Consider the following 21,530-nt stretch of genomic DNA (forward strand, 5'->3'; position numbering starts at 1 on the left):
AACGCTCGTAATGACAAGCTTTACAACTTTTGTGAAGAGCTTAACTTTGAAATTCGCCATTATAATCATATAAATCATAGATCAAAATTTAACCGTTGATTGTTGTTTACATTTATGTTTCATTTTTCTCATCAAATTTTGTTTTTTTTCGGATTTTCTTTTTTGAAAACATGATCTATTAGAGGATGCATGAAGATGAACGGTTTGGATCGTTGATATTATGTTCAGAGTTTTACGGTTAGTGAAAATATTGCTTGATGTTTATAAAGTTTCTACAAACTATATGACATCAACTCATATTTCAGTTAACCATAAATATCGAAATGTGATATCAAAGATCTGAACGTTCATATTCTTACATCCGCCAGATGATCATGTTTTCAAAAAAGAAAATTAAAAAAATGAAATTCAGTAAGAAGAATAAAGCGTAAATGACAATCGACGGTTAAATATAAATTTAAGGTTTAAGGATTATAGTGTTGGATTTTGAAGCTGACCTCTTCTTGAAAATTGTAAAGCTTGTCACTATGAGTGATTGTATATATATATATATATTTTTTTTTTTTTTTTACATTTTTCACACTTCTACAATAATTATTATTAATTTTTTTTAATTTTGCCCTCAAATAATTATATGAATAAATACATAATATAATATTAATAATATTGGTAGGTACAGTATACCACCAATACTGGTTTTGGGTACCAGTACTGTACCATTACCAATTGGTACAAATTTTTGGTAATAATTTGGTATGGTATGGTTGGTAGGGTGGTTGGTACGGTAATTTGGTAAAAAATTTCACCCCTACTTGCGAGTGCTTGCTGCTTGTGGTTTCTTAATGCAGAGATTCTATTTAGGGCTCATTTACGTAACTGTAATCAAAATAGGAGGAATTAGATTATGGAGGAATTGAATTGAGGAGGAATTGAAACGAAGAGGAATCAGAATCGGATTCATGTTGAAGCTGTTTACTTAAATGTTTAGGAATCAAAATAGAAATGAAACTGAGTTCATAGAAGTTGTTTACTAATTCAACTGAATCGGAATAAGACTTAACGTGATTACTAAAATACCCTTTTTTGTTTTATTTTATTGTATGTATTTATTTTTAAAAACGTTTTAACTATTTATTTTTACTTATTTAGTTAAATTAAAGAATTAAATATCCACAATTGTGTAAAAACCAAATAAAGAACCCAGCCGCATTCATCTTCCCTCCCCGCAGAAGGAAAAACCCAAAAACATGAGGATTTTGGCCTAGACCTCGAGGTCGCGATCGTCAAAGCGATGTCGCAGGAGGATGAGTCGGCGAGCGAGAAGCACATCCGTGAGATATTGATGTTGGCGTTATCGTCCGGAGCTACGCCCACGCGTGTGTGTTGGCGATGTCGAAGAGGCTGGACCATCGCCTCCTGAACGACGACGATCCGGTGTTCAGGGACAAGATCTCGCATGTGACCCGCAGATCTCCTGAACCTATCAAATTTCCGATTCCCTCACCCTACCAGATTCCAAGCTTGTGAGATTAATTTGTTGGATTAAACGGCCTATTGATAGGAGGGCATAATAGGAAGAGCAAATGGATTCCCAATTCCCTCATCCTTTCGGAATTCAATCACCACATTGATGTAGGGAGTCCAATTCCTTTCATTCCAGGAATTGAATTCCACTTTTTTGTGTGGGTCCCACGCACTGTTGGTTACTTACCATTTTAGTGAACACATGTATGATGTGTAATCGGAATCGAACTCCTTACTTTCATTTCGATTCCGGGTTAGTAAACACGCCCTTAGGTTTTTCAATTTAGGCAACAAGATTACGAGATAAAGCCATAAAAATAGAAAAAACAAACGTTTGAGCTTTGAATTAAAAAAAGTCAAATTTTGATCCATAAGTAGCCCAAAATAAAGTGATAGTTATAATTATCATGCCACGTGAACTAAACTGTTTGGCATATCGAAATTTGACATACCGAAAATTTGGTATGGTAATTATTAAAAAGTTTGTCATACCAAAAGTTTAGTGTGGTAATTGACATGTGAATTTTGGTACGTACCAAACCTACCCCTAATTCTGGTGGCCGCTGCTTGTTTGGGATTTGGATCCCATCTAGATCTAAATTGTGGGATTCTAGGATCCATTTATCGTACATCGTGAAGGTAGAAATCATTTTGAATTTTTTTATTGAAAATTAAACACAAATAGTACCTAACGAAACTGACCGTACGATGTACGATAAATTATTATAATGTGAGGATTCCTAGGAGGCCCACAAAGAGGATCAGGAGAGGATTCTCATCCGTTTGTTAATATAGTCTTTTCTGTGCAATTATTTTATTTATAAAAAATCCCTAGTAATTTACACGGAGGAGGATTCTTTCTCCCTTCTAATCTCTCTTCCCTTCCCTTCCTACTTGAACGGTTAACGATTAGGTTTCGTCGAAGGAGGGGAGGAAGGAGATGAGAAAAGGAGGGGAAATAATTCTACACCTTAATTTCAAACAAGTTTCGAAACAAACCCAAATACATTTCAAAAGATTTTCCCCGTTTTCCCAAAAGACCCAACTTCAACCTGCAATGCAATGTGGGCAAGGGGATTATTCACCTTCGAACTTTCAAAAGGCAGCCTCTGCCCTTCACTCAGGCACTTTCATGCGATCTCCAAACTCTACAGTTCAAAATCCTGCACTTCATCCTCCAATTTCGTGATGGGTGAAAACCCAACTGCCATTGCCGCTGCTCTTTCCCTCTCTGACAATTTGAAGTCAGCTTCTCTTGGTACCCAAATCCACTCCCGTGTCATCAAGTTGGGATTCACTAACGACGGTTTTGTATTCAATAATTTGATCAAAATGTACTCAAAATGTGGGATTATGGATGATGCGTTCAAACTGTTTGGTGAAATGCCTGAGAGAAACCTCGTCACTTGGACTTTGATGATTTCGGCTGCCGTCCAAGACGGTCAGTTTGAATTGGGCTTGGAGTTTTATTTGGAACTGGTAAGAAGTGGGTTGAGGCCGAATGAATTCACTGTTGGTAGTGTTCTCAAGGGGTGTGCAGCGTGTGCTAGTATCGAAGCACATGAATTCGGCATGAGTGTTCATTGTTTTGCATTGAAAACTGGGATCGAACAGAACTGCTATGTGGGTGGTTCTGTTTTGAACATGTATGCTAAGTTGGAGGATGTCGAATCGGCGAAGGGGGTGTTTGAGTCTATAAGCAATCTTGATACTGCCGGTTGGAATGCTATGATTGGAGGTTACAGGCAATGTGGCTATGGATTTGAAGCATTGAAAGTTGTATGTTTGATGGTATGCAAAGGTATAAGCATGGACCAGTTCACCTTTGTTAATGCTCTAAAGGGTTGCTCTGTTGTCGGAAATTTGGATTTTGGGAAGCAACTTCACGGATTGATCATCCAAAGTGAGCTGAAATTAAGTACTTCAGTCATGAATGCTCTTATGGATATGTACTCTAGAAATGGTAGGATGGATTTGGCTTTGCACGTTTTCAATAGGATACAAACGAAAGATGTCATATCGTGGAACACCGCATTTGGGGTCTTCTTTGAAGGCAAGAATGCAAGAGAAATTGCAAACTTAGTCCATGAGTTCATGCTAGAAAACATGAAGCCAAACCATATTACGTTCTCAGTCTTGTTTAGGCAATGCGGTGAGGTACTTGATCTTAACCTTGGGCGTCAGTTTTTCTGCCTTGCATTACAATATGGGTTCTGGAATGAACCTAATGTCAGAAGCTCAATAATCAGTATGTTTTCTAGATGTGGCGCTATGGACATGGCACACTTGTTTTTTGATGGCATACTTTACAAAAACATAACTTATTGGAATGAGTTGATTTCTGGGTATAATTCAAACTATTGTTATTCAGAAGCCATGCAGATCTTTTGTAATTTATGGGACTTGGGAGTTGAAGCGAGTGAAGTCACATTCTCCATCATACTGGAAGCTTGCTATAATGATGAACACCAATATATGACTAGACAAATTCATGGTGCAGTTGTCAAGTCGGGCATCTCCTTCCACGGATATGTTTGTAGCTCATTAATTAAGTGCTATGTTAGATTTGGACTACTGGATGATTCCTTTGAGTTTCTTAAAGGGTTTGAGAGACTAGATTTGGTATCTTGGGGAACTATGATATCTGCTCTGGTGCATCAGGGACATTTTTTTGAAGCTATAAAGATTTTCAACTCTCTGAGAGAAGTTGGTGGGAAGCCTGATGAATTTATATTGGGAAGCATTCTAAATAGTTGTGCCGATATTGCAAGCTATCAGTTAGTTAAATCTGTCCATTCCATTGTCATCAAAATGGGATTCCACATGCAAGTCTTTGTTGTTAGTGCAGTTATAGATGCGTATGCAAAATGCGGGGATATTGGAAATTCAAGGATGACCTTTATCCAGTCACTTGGATCTGATGACGTGGTTATATATAATGCTATGATCATGGCTTGCGCTCATCATGGTCTGGCCGAGGAAGCGATGGATATCTTTGAGAAAATTCGGTTGGCAAATCTAAAGCCCAGCCAAGCCACATTTGTGTCTGCTATAGCTGCTTGTAGTCATGTGGGTTGGGTTGATCAAGGTCGTTCTTTGTTTGAGTTAATGAACTCTGATTACAAGATGGAACCAGTATCTCAGGATGTTTATGGTTGCATGGTTGATCTGCTTTCACGATACGGATACCTTGAAGATGCTAGACAAATGATTGAAGTGATGCCTTATACTCCTTGGCCTGCTATATTGAGATCCTTGCTTAGCGGTTGTAGGATACATGGGAACAGAGAGTTGGGAGAATGGACTGCTAAGAAGTTAGTTCAGTTGGTTCCAGAAAATGATGTACCTTATGTACTGTTGTCGAAGGTGTACTCTGAAGGAGGTAGTTGGGAAGGTGCTACAAAGATATGGAGGGAAATGATAGAAAGAGGTGTGCCAAAAAATAAAGGATATAGTTGGATCGAGGTATAGGAAGAGGTTCCCCTCTGTTGATGAACAGCTTTCAATTGTTTGCCTCAGTAAGAAAATCAATTTGAGAGAAATGTAGAACCACGTAAGGTCAAATCAGAATGGGGTTCCTCTCTTTATGCATCTGGTGGTGCAGACGAGAGTTCAAGCAGAACTTGCCCATTCGATAAGAAGACAAGTCTCTGGACAGGGTCTTCATCCCAGTTAACGTCAAAGAACTCAAAGAGTAGTAGCATATGGAAACAATCAATCAACCAATACATGTAGCGGGGACAGGAGAGAAACCAACATTGTGCACCTGCAAATCCTTGTACTCCCAGCCAACTGTTATTGATGCAATCAGTCAGGTTACCTAATCAATGTTCACAATAACGTTAAACTTGGCAACTCGTGAAAATGCTCTATGCAATGAAGTTCTGCATGAACGTGATCAAGGTATGCATGTGATTGTGGCTTTTAATATGAGAAAGTTATGTCTTTTCTTTTATAAAATCTGGAATAATTACAGCATATGCAGCCAATATTAATTCAGGGAGGTTATATAATTTGCAGACTAAGGAAGAAGGCTTGAGAAGTGAGGATAGACTGGAAGAGATGAAGACATGGTATGGCTCACTTGTTCTTTTCCTTTCTTCCAAACAGAGTAAAGAACTACTAAACTGGTAAGCGGTGAGTTAAGCAGTTTGTGTGATCTAATAACTTGTGTAGTTTGTGCCGTTGACATTAGGTTTAAAACTCTCCCATAGGGCAAAAGCACCAACGCCAAGAAAGTGATCTCTCCAGCAGGTTTAGTATCAGCCTTAGAATTGGCCATACTCCATTCAGCAGCACAGCGGTTGTGATTAAACTGCCTGGATCAGGAGGGGGTTGACTGATATGTGAAAGCAAATGAGCTATTATGTGAAACCAAGTAGCTGTAATACTTGGATGAGAAGCCAACTTGTGTCATTTTTGTGAGGGAGTGCTTTCTGCACTTTCACGATATGAGATTCATACTCTCACTAGTTGGTTACCATTGCTGCCACCTTAATTTGGCCTAAATTGTACTCTTCGCAACAAGTTGAGTCATGCTACTCTCGTACATCGAAATCAGAAGAAATCACCCATAACTCGTCAGGGACTCGTGATTCAGCCGCCGATTTAACACGATCCACATATGATTGTTTATGGTGAAACAAACTAGGAGCAGAAAATTGGTGGTTAGGGGCACTTACTGGAGGGTACGAACCATTCCTCCAATGTAAATTTGGACTATTTCTAGTTGCTGGATTGTATGTCTCCAAAAAGCAGGATACTGCTTCTAATAGCTTCCAATGGCAGCACACTATTCTTCATATACTCGTTTCATTTCCTGCAGCATTTGACAATTTTGTTCTTATTCTGTAGGAAACGTCATGTCTTACATTAATCATTTGATGTCTCTTGTTTGCTCTTATCTGTAAGGCGCGTCATGCTTTATATTAGCTATGGTTATGCGTGTATATGTAATTACCATAAACGATAATATACATTGTATGTGTTTTACCATAGATGCTTAACCGTAGTTCGTGGTTACCATAATGGATTATCCATGGGGTACAAGTGTAGAAATGCTAATAAGTAGTATATTCTTCCACCAGTGGACTGTGTTGAGTAGTGAATTTCGTGCAAATTGAGTTATTTGAGAGTTGGTGTCTCAACACCCAAGTGTGAAAGCAACAAAAAGGACTTGCGAGTCCGATCAACTTGGCTTTTGATCCACTGATATCAGCCTTTTACAATCTCATTTTTGTTACTGAAGAGTCGAGGGCATCGTCGCAGCAGCTGATCAGGATCAACATCTACTCTTCCAAAACTGATCAGTCTTGGAGAGCAGTGCTGGTCATTCTGCCTTACAATGTAGGCTTCGAAAATGGGGCTCACAAGTCACAACAATGGTGCTATTTATTGGTACCATCGGCAGAATAACTCATTGTATTCTCTATTGGGGCTTCGTACCTATGATGACAAAATATCAAGAAAGCTACTCTGTCGAAATTATATCAACCTAACAATTTATTCAATTCACTTAAAGCATGAATGTTGAAACAAAACTATAGGAAAAAAATGATTGAACTTATGAATCATAAAAAGAAATTCCATTGAACATAGGGGCGGACCCATTAAGGAGCAAGGGGGTTAGTTGACCTTCCGAACTCCAGCGTAGACCCATGGATAACTTGGGTGCTGCTCCTTTGGAGGTTATAGTTGTCTTTCATACATGCACTCTGATTGCTAGATAAAATAGCTCTATCGGATTTTGATGAACAAAAGCTAATTTGTTTTTCCTAAGTTTTATCCGAATGAATTTTTCACTTGTCAACTCTGGGCACTTCAAGATCAACTTGGGAATTATATTTTGATATGCATTCAAGTAGTGAATTTTCTCAATTAAAAGGAATTGGTAGTCTTGCAAAAGCTGAGACGTGGAGAAATAGAGTATATAATCATGTGTATTGCTAATTACATTTACTTTGATTCTATCGATTGCTACTACTTCAGTTGTGAGAGTCTTTTCCTCTATGAATATTGTGAAAATATTGCGTAACTAAATGAGATATCAATGATTGAGTTATAGCATATAGATTTATATTGAGAGCAATGCTTTTTGTTCCATTGATAATAAAGCTATAATGCAGCGTTTTTAAAATATGAAAATGTGTCGTGGACAATTATAACTTGTATCGTTTTTTTTTTTTTTTTTTGAACATACGATATTATCTACACTAAGGAAAATGGGTGGGCTTAGCCTCATAATGTGCTAGTAATAATGTCGTTCAAATTCGTTATTAGTGAGAATCGAATCTAAGACCTCTCACTTACAAGTAAAGAAGAATATCACTAAACCGTAGTACTAAGTGACATAACTTGTATTGTTATTTGTTAAATGATAGATTTTGTTAGATTAGTCACCAACGATTTCAAATCCACACTATTATGTAAGAACTCAATATATTTTCACCACTGTATAAAGAGCCACTTGCATTGAGTGAAGATGTTTACTAAAAATCATGTGTTAATACCAACTTCCAATTGAAGCGAAGTAAAGATCCGCTGTGTGTGTACGTGACACGAGGCTAACTTATGTAACGGATCATACATCTTGTGATCTACCGAAAAATGAAGAAAGAGAAAACGTAACACCTGACGTAATACTCCATACATGTCACGTGGCAGCACCACACAAATCGCGGTGTCCAACACACCTTCTTCTTCCTCAATCCTGTTCCGACTCTGACCCTTCTCCTCTTTTGACCATTACCAAAACTCCAAAGCTTCCATCTTTTGAATTGTCGCAAAACGAAACCCAAAATTCAGCTAAAATCCCAAATTCGAATTCCAAACAAACCCTAACCCATTTTTCACAGCTCAATCCAATCAGCCATGGCGTACGTCGATCACGCGTTTTCCATTACAGACGAAGACATGATGATGGAGGACTCCTACACAGTCAGCAACAAGCCTCCCATCAAAGAGATCGCCCTCGCCCTCGCCCTTCTCGTCACCGGCACTCTCGGCCTTGTAATCGGCATCCTCATGGCCTACAACCATGTCGGCGGCGACAAAGCCCACGGTAATCTACCCCACAAACCCTAACCGTAAAACCCCTTTTATTCAATTTTCAATTTTTTTCTTAATTTGTGGTGGGTTTTTTTTTTCCAATAATTTCAGGGTTATTTTTTGCGATACTTGGTGGGATCTTGTTTCTTCCGGGCTTCTATTACACGCGGATTGCTTACTATGCGTATAAAGGGTACAAGGGCTTCTCCTTCTCCAACATTCCACCTGTGTAGCAGCAGCATTCCATTACTCCATTTCTTGTGCGTCCAACTTCACATGTACAGATCCCTTCTTAATTTTTAATGTTTTTGTTGTAATGGGTTTTGTTTATTTTTCTTATTTTTATAAATGTGCTTATTATATATACTGATTGTTCGTACTAGAGGAAGAGTTTGTTTTTTAAGCGTGGATTAATAGTGAACGTCTACTCATTATCCTGTTACATGAGCTGTGTAGGGGAAATACTCAGTACATACATTATGAGTAAATAAAAAGAGCTGTGTTTTTCCCCCTTTATAATTTAGCTCAGGCCGAATGTGCCAAATGTTCTTTTCCCATTCCCACCTATCTATTTATTTTAAACTGCATTGTGCAATTTCTTTGCTTGGATGATGTGAATAAAGGCAAAGCTAAATGCCAATGCATATGGTCTTCAGGAGCCGAGAAATTATTTTATTTGTGTTTCCTTTGTGGTTTTTAGGTTTGGGTTTTATGTTTATCGAGTTAATGTAGCATTGTGGAGGGAACTTGGAAATTGGACTTCCGTCCAGTTGGAATACGTTAGATATTTGATCTCTTATTCCTATTTGGTTGAATGAACCTTATGGGAACATTCTTATTGTCAGATAACTGTTTGCTGAACCGATGTGTGTTTCTGTAACCTGTGTTCGTGGTAAACTTGTTCAGTTTGCTGTTTTCTTCCCTAGCTCATTATTGATGAAAGTCTTAACTCTTAACCTCTGGATGGTTATTTTCTCAATACATAATTAACTAGTTTGATTGAAGCTTAGACATGGTGTAGCTTGAAGAACATTTAGAAAACATTATTTCTGTTGGCATTATAGGATTCAATGCTGACCTTACTAAGGCTTTGTTGTTGTTGTGGTACGAACTTTTCTTTTGCAATTATCATACATATGAATAGTAAGAACGAGCTTTTTTTGTTGAAACTAGAATGCGTATGAACCAAAATAGGTCTACGAATGGTAGCAAATATTAAACAATGATGAAAATAGAGGGAACAAACTTGTGAAAGAAATGAAGGTTGGGTAATCAATGTAAGTTCTTATTGTGTGAAGTTTCCGTGTGCTGAGATATTACTGTTGAGTGAATACTTGCATATTATTATAAACTTAACACACTATGTAATCGTTGATGCTGCTGCTTCTGAGAGAATGGATGTGTCTTTTGTGTTTGTGTGCATATAGATGTGGCCCAATCGTAAAGAGTTTTTGCATTTATCATTGGTGCTAGTGAGCGGGTTCTTAGCTATGAGACAGAGCAAAAGTTTATAGGTTATCCACTCCAGAAGTTCCATTCCTCAGTAGGGTCAAATTGCTATGTCATTATTGTGGGTTTGGTTTAAATTTTTACTATGTCATGATCCAGAACAAGAATAGAGAAGAGTGGGGGCAGATGGAGAAAAGGAAACATTCAGAGAGCAATTTCTGAGCAGTTTCATGAGTGGTTCTGTATGCATAGCATCTTGTTAGGTTCAAACAACAGGTTTACAGATATTCCTCTTGGATTAGCGATGCATCAAACCTAGCCAAGTTCAAAATTCTTAAGTCTTTCCTGTCTACACACAGTCTGCAAGTTCATTATCTTTGAGTCTCGCTACGTTACAATATTAATGTATTTGGTGTCATAAATGAATCTTTAGAATTTCTAAGTATATTGATGTGGATCTTTCCAGATTCATGTGCCAATTACCTATAAGAAGGGCTACTTTGTTTTTCTTTTAAGATCATTGTTAGTGCAAGAAATTTTTATTTCTTGCTTGTTTGTGAGGCACGAACCTTGGAGTGATTCCAAGGCACCTTCGGTGTGATGCCGGAATTTTTCTATTTCCACTGTTGGAGTGACTCCGATACACCTTTGGTGTGATGCCAAAGACGGGAAGTCAGTCTGGATATCTTCTGTATTCCTATCCCTTCTGATTGTCCTTCATCAAACGTGTTGCGTCCTCGTGTTATATTGATTGGCCATGTTGCTTGTAATGTTTAAGCTTTTCGTGGACACAGTCCCAATATTAGTTCCCAATATTTATTTGCGTAATTCAGCGCATCAAATTTTCTTCTCCTTTCTTGCTCGATTTCAACACGAGTGATTTGGAATGCAAAGTAGTTCTACCAACTTGTTTGGTGGCACCAAAATGATGGATGAGCAATAAGAAAAGCGGATGATGAAAAAAGAAAAAAAGGTGAAACTGTGCAGGTAGTTACGAAGATAATGTCGTAACTCATATGTCAAGATGCTTGAAAAGCCCCTATTTTGGAGGCACTGAAGTTCTCATCATGTTTGCTTCATGAAAAAGAATGTCAAGTTTGCGGATTGCTTTGAGTAGATGAACAATGTTCCTTTGAGCTGCATTGTAGGTAGATTTTGGATCTCTTTACATGATTATCAAATGTGTGATTGTTGGAATTGTTTGGCATGAATATCCAATTTCTAGTAAAAGCACTTGTGTTTAGAAACTCTTTCAGTAAAAGTGCTTCCATTAGAAGCACGTTGAGGTGCTTTCTGAAAAGATATTTGAAATACTTCTTGCAAAAATCACACAAATGGTGTTCCTTTCAGAAAGCACTTCACGTGCTTTTTTGACCCCATTAAAAGCACTTTTTTAGAAGCACATGAAGTGTTTCTTGGAAAAACACTTAAAGTGCTTCTTGAAAAATTTACACAGATGGTGTTTCTTTCAGAAAGTATTTCAAATGTATTTTTGACCCCCAAAAGTACTTCTAATTTTTTTTTTTTTTCAATCCAACACAGAAGCACTTTTGGTGATTTGAAATCCAAACATGAATAGGAATAGGAAGATGATATCCATGTAGAGAGTTAATCTCTTCGAAGGATTAAAGTATGTTGAAAAGATGTGTGTGTGACGTGTGGAGTTTACACATATATTTATGGGAACCGGATCCTCTCATGAGTTTAGGAGGTTAAGCCTCTTAAACAAATGATTCGGATCGTTGAAATTTGATCTAACAGTTACAAACAGAAATCCTTCTAAAAATTATAATAATTGTAACCGTTGGATCAAATTTTAACGACCCGTGTGATTTGCTCAGGAGCCTCCTAAGCTCAGGAGGGGATCCGATTCCATATTTATGCACCAGTTAGTGAATCCTCCACTAATATTGCCAGTGGGATTGGTGTTCGGAGTCAGACGAATGAGGTCTCATATTATTGCAAATAGTTTCAATGAACCACTTCGAAATCTATTGGCTCACTTCCAAATCAATCATTTGGTTTCAAATTGACAATAGCAATTATGTGCAACTTGTAACCTCTACGCTCTGGCCGAGGTTGAGCAAGAAAGCAACATTTGACGAGGACTTATGTTTTTTTATTAGGACCGGATTAACATACGTTTTATATTTTTTTTTAATAAAAAGAGAGACAACTGGTAGCAAGTCAATGTTATCCATTATTTTCGGAAGTTGGAAAAACTCACAAAGGTATTTCAGCCTCCATTTGACCACAGATTAGCATGCGTTTTATTCACTTAATTTAAAATGTGTTACAAGGATAATTGGGTCTCTTAAATAAATCTTTCGATCATGATACCCGCAATATAAACAACCTAATCATGTCAAACATGACGTGGCTTCCATTCTATCTTATTATCTTGATTCTTGACCTTAATGATTGAATTAGGGATTAAGATAGACTAATCACCACGCAACACTAGTAGTGGAGGTTTGAAAGTTTGGGGTTTGCAGAACAAATAAAGCAAGCAATAGACAATTATAGGTGATGAAGGATTTGGCAATTTGAACTATACATAAGGGGTTCAATCATCATCGACATACTAGCGCAAGTTTAACTTTAGGGCTGCGCATCAAACTTACAAAACCGATCAATTCGAACCATATTGGTCGGTTTGGTTTGATTTTGACCAAGAAAAAGGTCAAACAATTTAAAATCAAATTGAACCGATTTACTTTTGGATTGGTTCAGGTTGATGCTTTTGAAACTGACAAAAATCAAACCGAACCGACCATGTATATTTTAATTATTAATATATTTATTTTACATATGAACTTATTATAGGTTATCTAGAGGTATTACCCTACACATATTATAAGTCTTAACATATTATTAGTTGTAATCACTATAAACAATTAGGAGATTTATATGTATCTTGTGCTTATGTGAGGTTGTAATAGATAAATCGTTTACTAGTACGAGATTTTATTTAATTGAAACCTAGATCTATTTGACTTGTAGAGTTCAATACTCTCCAATGTAACTAAAACAATGCAATCACAATAAATTGGAGATAAAAAAAAGGCGACCAAACACTAATGATACTTCTCTTTCCAAACCAATATATGAATGAGTGAGTAGTTAACTGTGCACTCAAAGTTCGTTAACCAAATATCATCTGACGAAAGCTCTTAAGAACTATTAAAAAGAAGCGTTTCTTTTTTCCGGTTGTGTGTGAAAAAAACCACTAACACATAGAATTTGGTCTCCAACTTATAACTACTTTACCCTGCTTTATTTAATGAAAACGTACGGTGAGGTTATGAAAAATCCAACAGAAGAGTGTCCCCAAAACAAGAAGTTTTTTTTGTGCTGAAATTTAAGCTCAAAACCTTGGAAATTAGAACTTGCCTCAAATATAGAGAAATAATAATCTAACGTCAATTTTAGTATCTTACATACCCTTATTTAATTATTATCGTTGATTCTGTTTGATTTATTCAGTCTGATACCACAAATAAAAAGAAATATGTGAGAAGTAAAAAATAGTGTATAAAAACCACTTCCGATGTATAGAAACGTCATTACCTTATTTTTATTTTTTTCTATTATTTCTTACCGTAGTTTCTATCAATATTAGAGAACAAAGAATATTTTAAGTTTTATAAACAAAGGAATAAAATTCTATCTTTTATTTTATAGGCCTATCCCATAAGTCCATATGGAAACAGCTTTGCATGAAAGCAACGTTTGACCGGTGACGACCATTGTTTGGCGAAATTGATATTGATGTTACATAACCTACCCTCCTTGGGTGGGGAGATTTTTCAATATCATCAGTACATGATGTGGTACACTACATGTCATTATATAAATGATAGGCACATGAGGTGGTACATCAGATATTATTATATAAATGGTGTGATATGTATGTTAAAAAGTTAATAACTTAAAAAGTAAAATTTTCTACTATTTGTAAAGAAACATATGATGTATCATTCGTGTTCTGATCATAATAAAAAGTTTCTTCCTTGGCTGGCTGCCTCCTGCCTGGCTGAGGCATGACGATTGAGGAGGAGCCATACATACTCTTCCATCTACAATTCAAATAATGGTGCGTCATGTTTTAAGACTTCCCACATACAATACACAAAGTTCGAGAAAAGCCCGCCAGCTTGGTAACTACTTACTAATAACCAATTATCTTGACTATTATCTTCAGTACCTTAACTAATCTACAAGAACTACTTCAACGCAACTTATTCATAAAAGGCTAAGTATGCTTTTATATGAAGCCTACTTGGTAATTCACGTATAGTATGTGTAGTTAGGTACGTATTATATTAATGTGTATTATACAACTACGTACAGTCTCCTTGTGATTCAAATACAAATTTTCAGATTCAAATACAAATTAAATCTGATTCATATTTGACATTTGTAGACGTGGGATTGTATCTATTGCCAAAAAAAGTCAATCAAAGTTAATCTATGTCCATGACAAGTGAAACGATTAGCAGAATAGTACTAGTAAATGCTGCATTATTGTCAAACCAAATGTGGTGGACAAAATTATTCTCAGTGTGAAATCCTACCTTTTCTATCACCAATTAATTACTAAAGTTGAAGTCCACACCAAAGTTTAATATTTTTTTTTTCTGGTTTGGGGAGCAAGAATGATAATTAAGAGGGAAGACTTGGTATCACAAGACCATTTAATTATATCTAACCTACAAGGAATCAACAGTTGTGACATACATGACTAGCTAGTTTAGAGTCCCTTCGTCTTGTTAGGTTGTAGAAAGTTTCACTTTCGACTCAAATATATTTGATGACGATACATATAATGTAGTGAATTCAATATTAAATTGTGACTTGTTGTAAATAAATAAATAGTATGTATAAGTGAATTAACAATTTGATGTAAAAGTATTTTTGTAATATTTTATCTTTTATATCCAAAAACTAAGAGGACTAAACAGCTGTGATATTATGTACATGGGGTTTGAAGTTTGAATCTTCTCCCAAGGCCTTTGCCTTCCATTACTTCACAACCGCGTCGAATAGAAAGATCATTTTCCCAATTTCCCAAGGCCATCCATGCAATTGGAGAAAGAACGTAAAGAAACTTGGACAAAATGGACACATCATCTTTATTAGCTGTCTAAGGGTCCCCACTGATCTCCTATGTACACCCAGCCGAGCCAAGTCAACCCAAATCTCTTAAGCAAACGCATGCATATTCCCCAACCACTTCACCACCACACCACTGATTAAATCCTTTCCATTGCCTATTAGCTATATACGCGTAATAGCCTACTTCTCCCATACTCTCCCGGCACCCATCGAACTACTATATATACCCCTCGTCATTCCCATGCATTTTCACGAAACACCTTTCTCTCTTTGCCTTTCCTCCATTTCTCTTCTTTGACAAACCAAACCATGACTAAGATATTCCTTGTTCTAGTACTTTTGGTGTTCAATGTTTTGGTGATGGCATCGGCCGGAAACTTCAACCAAGATTTTGACATAACATGGGGCGATGGTCGGGCAAAAATACTCGACAACGGGCAGAGTCTTACGCTGTCCCTGGACAAGACATCAGGGTCGGGGTTTCGGTCGAAGAATCAGTACTTGTTTGGAAAAATTGATATGCAGATAAAGCTTGTGCCTGGTAACTCTGCTGGCACCGTTACAGCTTACTATGTGAGTATTTATATACTATACTTCATCCTGTATAACTTACTTAGCAACTTAATTTATGTTAATTATTCTGGTTTTTCATACTTCATATTTATATCCTGCATGCAACTGCGGGTCTAATATTTTTATGTATTTGTTGATTTTGCAGCTGTCGTCGTTGGGTTCTACTCATGACGAAATAGACTTCGAGTTTCTAGGCAACCTAAGTGGAGACCCTTATATTCTGCACACAAATGTTTTCACGCAAGGGAAGGGGAATAGGGAGCAACAGTTCTACCTTTGGTTTGATCCCACCAAAGACTTCCATACCTACTCCATCTTGTGGAACCCTCAAACCATCATGTAAAATTAGGCTCCCTCCCTCTCTCTATTATTTTTTTACTTATAGGTACCATATTTACTGACTGCATGTCTTACTGAATGAGATTCAAAAGATATTTAGTTACGTGTTAACGAATTCTCATTTTTACAACTAGAGACATGATTAGTGGCACAGTCAGTAAATATGGTACATATACGTAAACATGAAAACAGTGTTCTACCATTTTATGTTGTCATCAAATTGTACATCTAAACCGTTGATCGGATTGAGTTCTTTGATGAACGTGTGGTCTAAATTTACAGTCCAACACAAGTCGTAAAGAGAGCATCGCTGATAGCCCATGCATGTAGTTTTATTCATTTTTTCCATGATGTATACTAAACTTTTTTGTTTTTTTTTTTCTTTGTTGAATAGCTTCTCTGTGGATGGAACACCCATTAGAGAGTTCAAGAACTTAGAATCTAAGGGAGTCTCTTTCCCAAAGGACCAAGGCATGTGGATATACTCAAGCCTATGGAATGCAGACGATTGGGCCACGCGCGGCGGACTTGTGAAGACGGATTGGAGCAAAGCCCCCTTCACAGCCTCCTACAGAAACTTCAACGCCCAAGCTTGCACTTGGTCTTCAGGCACTTCCCGTTGTCCTTCAGAGTCCCCGAACGAGTCGAGCTGGTTAACTCAGTCACTCGATTCCACAGGGCAAGAGAGAATGAAATGGGTTCAGAAGAACTACATGATTTACAACTACTGCAGAGATACCAAGCGCTTCCCACAAGGATTTCCTCCTGAGTGCTCTGCTGCATGAATTTCATCCATTTCCTCCATTCCACGTAAAAAGATTGAGATATATGCTATATGTTTTATATTTTTTGTATTAGGGAGTAATTGTAACGCAGCCACATGACCAATAAATGGACAAATCAAGTGTTTTTGATATGAACGGTGGAGAATCGACTGGCTAATGTCTGCGTTTATAGCACAGTTATTATTTAAGATACGAGCATTTCCAAGAGACTCTCTAAAACAATCAAAGGACAAAGCATTTGAGCTATGATTTGAGTATAATTAAGCACACAAGCAACCTAACTTTGTTAGGCAACAACCAATAGAGACAGTTTCGGATGTCACAAGTAAACCTGAAGCTTAGATGTTTTATCACCTAGTTTGGAAGGTTGCCGCTCCTACTGGAGAAAAATGATCTTAATGGAACCGCAATAGGTCATCATCATGACGTCCCAATCTAATAATGCGTTATCATGCATAAGTTTTTCTCTACACATACTGTGAAATAGAAGAATGCGGGTTGAATTGGTAATAACAGAAGGTTAATCACTAATTACACTAGTACAAAAACATACTTGCGCGACGGAACGAATTGCGTCACGCAAAGTAGGTTTGCGCAATGGTGACAACAAAACGTCACACAAAAACATACATATGTATATACGTACGTACGTGGGATATAGAAAGAAAGATCAACAGAAATTACCAACTGGATAAAAAATTACATTAATAAAAATTACTTTACTACCGAATCAATAAAGCCATCGAGGGAGGTTGTGAGGTTTGGTATACTCCAAGATAACGAACTCCGCATAAAAAAATTAAAAAATAAAATAAGATATAAAAAAATAAAAAACAAAGGATTAGTAATTTGTATATAAAAATTATTTTGTCTTGACCCACATATGCAAAGACGGACTTTTGGGGACTTGAAATTAAAATAATAGTTCCATAAGCTAACATTTCATAGCACAACATTTTGTGGGGGCACTAAGGATACCGACCAAATTTTCGGGCACGGAGACGGCAACTCGGGCCATTCTCTTATCCAATGTATGGGAGTAGGAGCAATGGATGGGTCGTTATGGAAGTGTATATGCCGACATTAAGGAGAAGGAGAAGCGCTTCAACATATTCAAGGAAAATGTGGCATTTACTGAATCTTCCAATAAAGATGCAAACAAACTTTACAAATGAAGAATTCAAAGCTTCAAGAAATGGATTCATGGGGCATCAATGTTCCACAAAGACGACTCGTTTCAAAAACAGAAAATGTTAAAGCACCACCACCTACCGTGAACTGGAGAAAGAACACAGCATTTAATTTATACAGCAAAAACAACACAACATTTCAGAACGTAAAGATGCGATACTGGCTATAATTCATTGTTAACAAAAGAGAGAATATCATTAACATCGCATGAACAAACACAATGCAGGCACCTGCTACCGATGATTCGGCATTTTTGTGAGGAACATGTTCTTACTTCTCCATATTACACTCCTCTTAAAACCCCAAGGCAAAGTCGCTTCAGGAGAAACATAGGCATTCTGACTCAATCTCAAGCTTTCTATATATGCATGACACTAATAAGCTACATCTCCCTTGGTGAATAAGTTGGAATTTGTATCACATCTAACGCCGAAAGAAGCAAAAAAATTAAGTAAAATAAAAGCACAACATGCTGCAAACTAACCGTGGCCTGGCTGCTATCCAAGTAAACCAAGGCCTTTGCTAGCAACCAAATATAAATCTGCAAACTAAAATCAAATAACAATAGGGCAAAATATCACAAACATCCAGTTTTGAAAAGTAAGAAATTAATTAAAAATACATTTGACGAGCATAACATCCATAGATGATTCCTAGAGTATAGAACTATAGAGCATTAGAGGAAGTGTGTTCTCCAACGGTTAGTAACAAAGTACCAAACAAAGGGCACCTGTGCCAATGCATCATTTCAATCAATTTTACGAATAAGCAAATATCATTGTCAGAATTAACTTTATGAATAAACCCAATAGAGCATAGGCAACAAGAAAGAGCACATATGGGGCAAATGTTTGTGTATGGAAAAACAAACACAGAAAAAGAAATTCCAGCAAAAAGATATCTTCTAAGTAGGACGAGATTTCAACTTCTTTATACGTTTGACAGCCTTCCGTGCCTTCTTGACAGCAACAACTCTTACCATTTTCACCTTCTTAGTAGGCGAAGGCATTTCCCTAATCGGACCTGGAGGTACTCCTTTCTTGAGTGCACTTCCTCTAGGCGTAGCAGAAGGAGGTAGTCTTAAATCTTGCGGAGGTAAAGGGCTCTGGGGCTTCCACACCAAATTGTTTTTCATGGAAAACTTTACCTTCTTTGCACTCTTCTCTCCACTCTTTGCATTGGTGCCACCCTCGGCTTCTTCTTCAACAGATTTCTTCATTCTCTTTCTCTTCTTAGAGATAGGACCCTTATCTGAAACTGTAGGCAAATCACAGGCGCTTGGAACGTCTTCATCCAAGCCAGCTTCAGCAGCAATCTTCTCAAACTGCATCTGCAGGTTCGATATCACATTATCCTCAAGTTTAAAAGCATCGGCATCAGTTACCTGATGATCATCTGAATTCTCACCATTTGTAGCTCCACTCTCATTCTCCCTGTCTGTAGAGCTCTTTTCAGAGTCTGAATCAAAACTCCCATTCTCCTTCTTATTCTTCTTTTTCTTCTTCTTTTTCTTCTCTGCCTTTGTATTAGCACCACCAGGGCCCTTCTCATTCTTCTTGCACTTCTTCAAACGCTTTCCGGCAGACCCATTGGCCATGACAACATCAGCAGGCTCCGATTTACTTACGTCCATCTCCTCACTATCAAGGGGAACCAAATTCGGCACTTCCTCATCGTCCTGATAAACAACATCAGGAAAAGAAATCTCAATCCCAGAAGATTCCAACTCTTTCTCCAACTTCATAAACCCCTCGTGCAAGCCAAACAACACTTTCCTATTACCCTGGCAGCACTCAGGTGAAGACCCTGATTCATAAAACTTGCTTGCAAACCCCATTTTCAGCGCAATTGTCCCGAAGACAACAACCTCATCACCCAATTCTACATCATCCCCCGACTTCTTAACCTCCAACAGCCTCTTCCCCGCCCCGAGCAGCACATCGAACATATTACTCTTAATCTTCCCCAACAACACCTTATCGGACACTTGAGCCGAAACCCGAATAAAACCCACTAACAGAGCCTCAAGAACATCAGCCTTAAGCGGAAGAAACGGCCTAAGCTCTTCTAGAAAAACAGAGGCAATGTGGTAATTAACCCCATTCCCCAAACACTTATCATCCGCAAAAAAAGTCCTCTCCTCCAACACACCCATCAGACGTTTCACAAGCTCCAAATCCCACAAATTATTTCTCATCAAAGTAAAGAAACTAGTCATAAATCTGCGAATCGATAAGTAGAACTTGTCTAACCTCAGGGCGTCGATGCCGGACCACTCGCGGCGCATGGTGAGCAAGAACACCGAGAAGTAGTGGAGGGAGAGCGGGAGGTGGAGGCTGAGGACCAGAGCGGAGAGCCGATCGATGAGCTGGGTTTGGACCGGGACCTTGTCGGCGTGCCACAGGCAGTAGAAAAGGCCTTTCCAGAGCTTCCTCATGTGGTCGTCTTGGACGTTGAGTTGCGCCGGCAGCCATGTTTTGAGCAGGACCCTGAGGGCTCTGTCTCGGCTGCTTTTATCGCACGAAGCCAGTTGCTTTATCAGGGAGAGGCCTGCTTCCACCGCCGTGTCTGCCTCCATTTTTGAGATTTGTGCGGTGGTTTCAGATTGTGAGATGTACGCAAAAATAGCAGGGAAGGGCGAAGGGCGAAGGGCGAAGGGTGACGGGTGAAGGGACTGAAACTTAACGAACCCTAGAGGTGGGAATTTTGGGATACAAAAGCAGGAAGAGTTGGGAATGGGCCAGCAACTGCGTATGCCTACTCAACTGCTTTCGTCCAGTTTGTAGGCCCATTAGTCAATGGGTTTTGTAAACGAATCTTTGCCACGTACACATTTAACCCTATCACAACGCAACAATAGTAGGATGGTGACATGGCACGTAGGGTTTCTGTCCCAAATAATTCTTTAGGAAAGAGTATCCTCACTGGATTTTCTTTGTGAGGGATCTTGAAGATCCTTAAATCAAATTCGTTCATTGTACATCGTGCGGTAAATAATTATTGTAAATTTTTTATTTAAAATTGAATATAAACAGTACTTGACGAAAATTGACCGCACGTTGTACGAAAAAGAGATGTGATTAGAGGATCCCCGTGATCCTCAAAAAAAGGATCCCGTGAGGATCCTCTCTCATTCTTTACGTTTCTAAATGCCAGGGACAAACTTTGTAAACTAAATTATATGAAAGTTGATGATTAGATTATTATTTAAACGTTGATAAACGTGCTCATTTATATTAGTGATACTTAATTTAGTTTGCAAATTTTTTCTACAAATTTAATCTCTTAATATTGCCTCTACCATTTATTACAAATGATATGAAAATTGATGATTAGTTCTTAACTATTAACCCTACGAATCAATGTCGTCATTTTGTTGCGGTTCGTCTAAATCAATGTTAAAAACGGTCACGTGCCCCCACTTGACCGCTTTTTCGTGGGCAATCTCGTAAAACCACCTTGATCACTTATTGTATGACCTAATTCCGTCACCTCTCTGTCTCG

General features: G+C 37.9%; 4 protein-coding genes across 4 annotated transcripts; 3 read left to right on the forward strand and 1 right to left on the reverse strand.

Moving 5' to 3' along the window:
• The first annotated feature begins 2,445 nt into the window (after positions 1 to 2,445).
• On the forward strand, positions 2,446 to 6,431 carry LOC137738304 (pentatricopeptide repeat-containing protein At3g09040, mitochondrial-like). The gene is made up of 2 exons (XM_068477943.1): positions 2,446 to 5,427; positions 5,545 to 6,431. The coding sequence occupies exon 1, from the start codon at positions 2,587 to 2,589 to the stop codon at positions 4,993 to 4,995; it is 2,409 nt and encodes an 802-aa protein (XP_068334044.1). The 5' UTR covers positions 2,446 to 2,586; the 3' UTR covers positions 4,996 to 5,427; positions 5,545 to 6,431.
• Positions 6,432 to 8,261: 1,830 nt separating this feature from the next.
• LOC137737468 (uncharacterized) lies at positions 8,262 to 9,086 on the forward strand. The gene is made up of 2 exons (XM_068476956.1): positions 8,262 to 8,584; positions 8,683 to 9,086. Exons 1-2 carry the CDS (start codon positions 8,395 to 8,397, stop codon positions 8,802 to 8,804), a joined length of 312 nt encoding a protein of 103 aa, XP_068333057.1. The 5' UTR covers positions 8,262 to 8,394; the 3' UTR covers positions 8,805 to 9,086.
• Positions 9,087 to 15,384: 6,298 nt separating this feature from the next.
• On the forward strand, positions 15,385 to 16,964 carry LOC137736896 (probable xyloglucan endotransglucosylase/hydrolase protein 23). The gene is made up of 3 exons (XM_068476211.1): positions 15,385 to 15,711; positions 15,857 to 16,050; positions 16,445 to 16,964. Exons 1-3 carry the CDS (start codon positions 15,448 to 15,450, stop codon positions 16,833 to 16,835), a joined length of 849 nt encoding a protein of 282 aa, XP_068332312.1. The 5' UTR covers positions 15,385 to 15,447; the 3' UTR covers positions 16,836 to 16,964.
• Positions 16,965 to 18,744: 1,780 nt separating this feature from the next.
• Positions 18,745 to 20,726, reverse strand: LOC137737041 (uncharacterized). The gene has a single exon (XM_068476391.1). It carries the CDS (start codon positions 20,602 to 20,604, stop codon positions 18,931 to 18,933), a length of 1,674 nt encoding a protein of 557 aa, XP_068332492.1. The 5' UTR covers positions 20,605 to 20,726; the 3' UTR covers positions 18,745 to 18,930.
• Positions 20,727 to 21,530: the final 804 nt, after the last annotated feature.

The sequence above is a fragment of the Pyrus communis genome, chromosome 6 (assembly GCF_963583255.1).
Source record: "Pyrus communis chromosome 6, drPyrComm1.1, whole genome shotgun sequence".
Lineage (NCBI taxonomy): Eukaryota > Viridiplantae > Streptophyta > Magnoliopsida > Rosales > Rosaceae > Pyrus > Pyrus communis.

Coding starts and splice junctions, on each gene's coding strand:
- LOC137736896 (XM_068476211.1), top strand. CDS start 15,448: ATGACTAAGATATTCCTTGTTCTAGTACTTTTGGTGTTCAATGTTTTG. Junction 15,712..15,856: donor GCACCGTTACAGCTTACTAT/GTGAGTATTTAT, acceptor TTGATTTTGCAG/CTGTCGTCGTTGGGTTCTAC. Junction 16,051..16,444: donor TGGAACCCTCAAACCATCAT/GTAAAATTAGGC, acceptor TTTGTTGAATAG/CTTCTCTGTGGATGGAACAC.
- LOC137738304 (XM_068477943.1), top strand. CDS start 2,587: ATGTGGGCAAGGGGATTATTCACCTTCGAACTTTCAAAAGGCAGCCTC.
- LOC137737468 (XM_068476956.1), top strand. CDS start 8,395: ATGGCGTACGTCGATCACGCGTTTTCCATTACAGACGAAGACATGATG. Junction 8,585..8,682: donor CGGCGGCGACAAAGCCCACG/GTAATCTACCCC, acceptor CAATAATTTCAG/GGTTATTTTTTGCGATACTT.
- LOC137737041 (XM_068476391.1), bottom strand. CDS start 20,604: ATGGAGGCAGACACGGCGGTGGAAGCAGGCCTCTCCCTGATAAAGCAA.